Source organism: Gavia stellata, chromosome 34 (assembly GCF_030936135.1).
Source record: "Gavia stellata isolate bGavSte3 chromosome 34, bGavSte3.hap2, whole genome shotgun sequence".
Taxonomy (NCBI): Eukaryota; Metazoa; Chordata; class Aves; order Gaviiformes; family Gaviidae; genus Gavia; species Gavia stellata.
Genome location: NC_082627.1, coordinates 1,032,847 through 1,039,911, shown reverse-complemented (window position 1 = coordinate 1,039,911; position 7,065 = coordinate 1,032,847). Strand labels below are relative to the sequence as shown.

Below are 7,065 nucleotides of genomic sequence, written 5' to 3'. Positions count from 1 at the left end.
CAGGGGCGATGTAGAGCCACCTGAGGCAGTGCTCCCCTTGCAGTCAATGGGGTGGATGTTCACCTGACTTGTCTTTGCTGGTCACATAAAACACAGGAGGTTTTGTGCCCCATAAACACCTGCTGTCTCATCTGCTGATACGATACCGGACAAGAGATGCTAAGATCATTGAGGTTCAGAATAGACCTTGGGAGGTCTATAGAAAACCCCTCTGCTCAAAGCGGGGTCAGGTGTAGGTCAGACCTGGTTTCTCAGGGATTGGACCATCTGAGTCTTGAAAACCTGCAAGGACAGAGGACTTCACAGTCTCTCAGGGTGACCAATGCTTGCCTCATGGTGAAAAAGGTGAGTCCCCCACTTGCTGTGAGGTGCCCCTCAGCCATCCCTTCTCCAGGCTGAACAAGGGCAGCTTCATCAGCCTTTCCTCACAGGGGAAATGATCCCGCTCCCGGACCATCTTCGGGACCCTTCGCTAAACCCACTCCAGCTTGCCGGCCCCTTTGCAGTCCTGGGGTTCCCAAAACCGGACACAGTGGTCTGGATGTGGTCTAACAAGTGCCAAACAGAGGAGGGGAGTCCCTCCCCTCCATCTTCTGGCCATGCTCCTGGTCACACAGCCCAGGGCCCTGCTGGCCTCCCTTGCTGCCAGGGCACGTGGCTGCCTCCTGTCCAGCTCCCTGCCCACCAAGACCCTTCCCCCAGAACTGGTCCCCAGCCAGGCAGCCCCCACCCTGTGCCATCGCCAGGCTGAGTCCCCTGCAGGGGTAGAAACTGGCACTTGTGCTATTTCGTGAGGTTCCTGCCAATACGTGCTCTCCTCCTCCTTGAGCCCTTTCGCTGAGCAGAGCCCTGGGAGACCTTTTTACCAACGTCTAAGGCACTGAAGGCATTGAGTCCCTCAGCTCCGTCTGGGTCTGCTGGTATGACACACACCCCCATCATTCATCTTCCCTGTTCATCCTTTTACTGCAAACACAGGGACTGAAGCTCTCCATTTTGCTCTCGATGCTGCCTGCACTCCCCATCAGCTCCAGCTGAGCTTTGGCTTTCCTAAACACATGTCCGCATGCTCAGGCCACATTTCTAAATTCCTCCTTCCTAGCCTGTCCCTGCTTCCACCTCCTAATCTTTGTGTGGTGGCTCCCATCTGTGACCCATCCCTGCACCAGCGCAGCCCAACTGCCCAACACGTGCTCCCAGGGCCCCCATCATCAGACGCTGCACAGGATGGTGTATGTATGGGGTGGGGAAACATCCTCCACCACAAATCCCCACGCCAGACCTCCATGTCCATCCTCACCAGCTCTCCTTCTTTTGTAGCCCACCAGTGCCCAGCCCCGGCCAAGACCCTGCCGTGTCCCATACAAGGGCTCCCAGACAGCCCTGCTCTGGGGTCTGCCAAGGTCTGGGCAAGGCAGGAGGCTGGGGCAGGGCTGGCCGTTTCCCGAACACAGGCACCAAGACCAACAGCAGGAAGGAGATGGCCACAGAGTAAAACCACCAATAACTGGGTGAGTGACCAGTGCTGGAAGTGGCTGATGGGAGAGGCTGGGGGGGTGATGAATGCCCTGGAGCACCTTCTCAGTCTCTCCATGCCACCAAGGGCACAGACCAGGCTCCTTTCTCCTGCACCTGCATGTCTTGGCTCCCTACCAGGAGACTGGGCTCTGCACCACACACCCACTGGAGCATGTCCCCACCCTGCATGGTCAAATGTCTAAGCAAATAGTGGTGCTGTCATCTCCTGAGCATTTTCCAGCCCAGCCCTGCTCCTCCCCACCTCTTCCCACCTCCCTTGCCTGCTCCCCAGCCCAATCTGGGCTGGCCCCACAGCAGTGCCCACCACAGGGTGCTGCAGAGCTCTGGGCATTAAGCCCACAGCCCCAGCCCCTCTGAAGGGCACAGCAGCTGCTGGGGGGGAGAGGGGGGTCTTAGCCTCCCCATCAGCCCCCGGGCTGGAGGCTCACCATGGCATGAGGAAAGGGAGGTTAATGAAACTGCAGGACTCCCGGCCTCAAGTCCAGAAGATCCCCCCACAGCCTAACCGTGCCCTCTGGTGTCAGCCCCTCTCCCCACACCAGCACAGGAGTCCTGGCCAGGGGACAGAGCACCCTGCCCCGAGTGGGTGCCTGCAGAAAGAGGTTTCTCTTTCTCACTGGTTCCTCCCTGCAGGTACAGAAATGCTCCCTTTCTCTTCTCCAGAGTTATCCCTGCTCTCCAGAGAGCCTTTCCCCAGGTGAGCACATCTGCACTGGCCTGGCTGGCTGTTCCTTGTTCCCACCCCATGCTCCCTGCAGGGCCCCAAGCTGGCAGTGCTGCTCTGCAGAGTGAGGGGGCTGTGGTGCCCTGGGGCCATGGGGTGACCCTGCACTGGCCATGCTGCTCAGGGTGGCAAGCAGAGCCAGCCGGAGGAGGTCACTGCTTCTGAGCCCCTTTCCATCTTCCCTGGTGGCTCAGTAGCCAAGGACAGTGCTTGGTAGGACAATGGGGCATCTCCAATGGCACTAAGGGCAGGGGAGGGCTGCACTAGATCCAGCCCACAGGCTTTCCATCAGAGTGTGAAGAACCACTGTCTAGTCGTACATCCCTTTGCCTTCTGGCTCCTCACAGCCTCTCCTGGCATTGCAGAGCCCTTGTCAACCTATGGTCTCCTCAGGTTCACATTTCCTCTGCGAGACTCCTCTTTGGATTGTCATTCATTCCATGAGGTGCCACTCACTGCCCACCCAGACTCACACTGTCCCTGGAGATGCCCTGACTTCTCCTGGCAGCTCCCGATTCCTCTCCAGGATGGCATCTGCCATCAGCCCCACTGCAGGTGGGACAGTGCCTGGCAGATAAGTCAAAGACCCGTTGCTGTCTGAGTTGACATGTGCAACCAAGAAGGGAGGTCTTCATCCAGCCCTTGGTCACAAACAGATCCCCCTGGCACTCTGAGCTTGTCCCTCAGAATCCATCAAGAACCCCAGAAGAGCCAAAGTCCTTCTGAGAGAGCAGCTTCTTGGGTCTATTCCTGAGACCAGATTTGGAAGGGCTGGCCAGCCTTCTGGCCCTGTTCTCAGGAGCCCTTTTGGTTATGGTGGTGCTAGTAGAGAGGCCAGCTCTGACAGAGTGGTTCCCATGGCCCGCCCGTGCCTTCAGCCACAGGGATGGCCCTGTAGAGACAGAAGACCTGTCACAAATTACACAAGACCTTACGGGTGACACAATGGCAAGGATGGCAAGGACACAGCAGGACAGCGAGGAAGTGAGGGGAGGCCAGCACTGGAAAGGCCGTGTTCCGCTGTTGGCCGTGGTCATGGCTCCAGGGAAGCAGCAGCCCCGACTCACAGGCAGCAGAGAGGGAGTGCCCACCGAGGCATAGAGGGGCAGCCCCAATGACCACCGAGGTTGCTCCTCCATGGGGCAGCTGGGCATTCGCTTCCTGAACCTCTCCGGCACACTGGGGCTGCTCCCCCAGCTCCAGAGGAGGTGTGGGAGATAGGAACTGAGGCAAATAATTTTCGACTGCTTTCTTTATTGAGTTTATCTAAAGAGAGAGCCTGGATCACATGTACATGAGGTATTTGGGTCAAGAAAAAACAAGTAGAAAGCCAAGAATAATAACATCACAGGTACAAAACAAAAAACAAAATGCAAAAAGAAAATACCACAACAAGAAAGGAAAAACTAAACATACGAAGAAATGTTAGTTCTGGCTTTTCCTGAGATACAGTGGAAGCCCTAGTGGGATAATGGGCACCTTATTAGTCTGAAGTCGAGCATATTCAAATACTTTCCACAGGGCTTCTATGATTTCCTTGTTCCTCACGCTGTAGATGAGGGGGTTCAGTGCTGGAGGCACCACCGAGTACAGAACTGCCAGCACCAGGTCCAGGGATGGGGAGGAGAAGGAGGGGGGCTTCACATAGGCAAAGATGCCTATGCTGACAAACAGGGAGACCACAACAAGGTGAGGGAGGCATGTGGAAAAGACTTTGTGCCATCCCTGCTCAGAAGGAATCCTCAGCACGGCCCTGAAGATCTGCACATAGGACAACACAATGAAAACAAAACATCCAAAAGCTAAAAAAGAACTTAATATAAGAAGCACAACTTCCCTGAGGTAGGATTCTGAACAGAAGAGCTTGAGGATCTGGGGAAGTTCACAGAAGAACTGGTCCACTGCATTGCCTTGGCAGAACGGTGGTGAAAATGTATTGGCTGTGTGCAGTAGAGCATAGAGAAACCCACTGCCCCAGGCAGCTGCTGCCATGTGGACACAAGCTCTGCTGCCCAGGAGGGTCCCGTAGTGCAGGGGTTTGCAGATGGCAACGTAGCGGTCATAGGCCATGACAGTGAGAAGAAAATACTCTGATGATATCAAAAAGAGAAACAGAAAGACCTGTGCAGCACACCCCCCATAGGAGATGGACCAGGTGTCCCACAGGGAATTGGCCATGGCTTTGGGCATGGTGGTTGAGATGCAGCCCAGGTCGAGGAGGGAGAGGTTGAGGAGGAAGAAGTACATGGGGGTGTGGAGGTGGTGGTCGCAGGCTATGGCGGTGATGATGAGGCCATTGCCCAGGAGGGCAGCGAGGTAGATGCCCAGGAAGAGCCAGAAGTGCAAGAGCTGCAGCTCCCGGGTGTCTGCGAATGCCAGGAGGAGGAACTCGGTGATGGAGCTGCCGTTGGACATCTGATCCCTTTGTTTAGTGCCAAAGGAGGAAAGCACACTCAAAAGCTGCATTGCCTTGCTGCCAGAGACTTACCGTGTCAAGGGCTGTGAAGATTTCTCCCCCAGTGAGCTCTCAGAGTCCTCCCACTCCCAGTTGCCTTTAACCTCTCTCTGCCTTGCTCGTCTCTTCTCAGTGCCTGCAGGCAGTGCCCTCAGCCCTGCCGTGCTTTGCAGAGGAGCTGCTCCTGGGCAGAGCTGTCTCTCTGCAGCGCTGCCTGCTTGCCATGAGCTCCCTCCATCCCAGGAGCCTGGCCCAGCTCAGCAGCAGAGGACCAGCCCAAGAGATTTTAATGACCCCTCTGGTGGGTTTTGGGGCTGAGTCCATGAATCTTACACACTGAGAAGAAGATGAAGAAACCTCTCAAGAAGTCAAAGTCTGATGTAAACTCCAGAGTTTCTTGGAGTGTTAATGGGTCCCACGGAGGATCGTTACCAACAAAGCCTCCCCAGGGGCTTGTTAAAGCAGAAAACTGGAGGGAGTGATGGCAGGTAGGTAAAGGCGAAGTAATGATGTGTTACATTAAGGCAAACGGACAAGCCCTGAAAAGAAGCCTCTGCGTAAGGAGATCCTGTCCCTCGCACATTGCTCTGGGCTCTTCCTATGGCAGTGTGATGTGGGGATGTGCAATGCCAAGTGCAAGACTGCGGCATGACCCTCCTGGTTGGGGCAAGGAGGTAATGAGGTCATCCTGAATAAGGTCAAGGTGTCTTCTGGTAGACCTTGGTTGCAGAGACAACAGCCATAGCCATGGTGACAAAGAGGTCATCTCTGTTGGAGGCTTTCAGCCTTGACACTGTCCTCAGCCATCTACACCACAGGCTGCCCTGCCATGCCCCACACCTGCACCTCTTCCTTTGAAGACTGTTGACATCCAATCCTCTTTCCAATTTCACCCCAATATCTCACCACCCTTCCTGACATCTCCCCATCCTCCCTGGCTGTTCCTTGACAGACAAGGCCATGGGCTGGTTCAGACTCGCTCTGGGTGCCCTCTTGTACCAGTTTCAGGCTATTCCTAGAGCAGCCGGAGCCTCCCCACCACCAGGCCAAAGAAGCCTGGGTCCCTCAGCCTGTCCACAAAGCGCATGTGCACTAGGCCCTTAACTCCATCTTGGCAGACGTCCTCTGAACACTCTCCATTTCTACCCCTCTTCTCCAAAATGGGGAGCTGCACACTGCGACACGCCTTTGTGTGTTGAGCCACACCGCTGCTGAGTAAACAGGGATGGTAACTCAAGTTGTCTGGGTGGCCACGCTCCTCCTAATGCAGCCCCATCTACAGCTGGCCTTGGTCATAGTGAGCATGCACCACTGGCTCGCTGGGCGTCCCTCATGGTGCCCAGGCCCTTCTCCTCAGGGTCACTGCTCAGCACATCAGGTCCCAGCTGGCACTGATGTATGGGGTTATTCTTCCCCCCAGGGCAGGACTGCCACTCCTCCTTGCAAAACTTCAAGGCATTTCTGTTGGTCAAATCCCAGAGTTTCCCAAGGTCCCCCTGGGCTCAAGCTCCATTTGGTCAGCTCTTCATGTTTGGGTGCAGATGGCTCACCCTGATGGGGATGTCTCTCACAAGATGACAGCATGAGGTGTTGCAGGGCACTACAGACAGTAAAAGGAGACACAAGTTTAGTTGCTGACCCATGTAGGAATTACCATGGCAACTGTCTCTGAAACACCAAAGGAGGGTACAAAGGCAGTGAACCTGGGAGTTCGGGAGAAAAGGTAAATGAGGATTGGGCTGTTTGTGGGTTAGGCTATGTTAGTGGAAATGTATACCTATGTAGACACTCAGACAATATGGATCCCTCCAGGAGCTGGTCTTAGATCCACCCTCTTACCAGGAGCTGGCCCCAGGATCCCCTCATACCCCCAGTTCCCCTATGCACAGCAAGCACACAAATACGCAAATGTCTCCCTCCAGCACAGAATCACAGAACCATTGAGGCTGGAGGGCAGCCAGCTTCCACCTTCCCTGTGCTTCCTTTCACGCTTGGTTTGAGGCAGGAGCTCCTTTCTCAGCCATGCCAGTCTCCTGCCAGCTTTGTGTGACTTCCTGCACATCCAGGTGGACCATTCTTGATCTTGAAGAGGAGTTCTTTGACCATCAAAGAGGTCTCTGTACCCCTCTGCTCTGCAGGGCTGTATCCCATTGGATTCTTCCAAGCAGGTCCCTCAGTAGGCCAGATCCTGATCTCCTGAAATCCTGCTCTTTGCCGCCTTCTCTTCTCCCAGGAGCTTCAACTCGACCTTCTCATCCCTGACTTCTACAGCCCTGACCAGCTCTTCCTTGGTGGTAAGTAGGAAGTCCTACAAGACACCTCATGTCACTGCCTCCTCAGTCACCCT

The 7,065-nt window shown here is 55.2% G+C and overlaps 1 protein-coding gene across 1 annotated transcript; it reads right to left on the bottom strand.

Moving 5' to 3' along the window:
- Window positions 1-3,688: 3,688 nt before the first annotated feature.
- On the bottom strand, window positions 3,689-4,678 carry LOC104252108 (olfactory receptor 14A16-like). Its single transcript, XM_059832479.1, has one exon. The coding sequence runs from the start codon at window positions 4,676-4,678 to the stop codon at window positions 3,689-3,691; it is 990 nt and encodes a 329-aa protein (XP_059688462.1).
- Between the last annotated feature and the right edge of the window lie 2,387 nt (window positions 4,679-7,065).

Bases quoted from the DNA above. Each gene is read 5' to 3' on its own strand.
- LOC104252108 (XM_059832479.1), bottom strand. From the start codon at position 4,678: ATGTCCAACGGCAGCTCCATCACCGAGTTCCTCCTCCTGGCATTCGCA.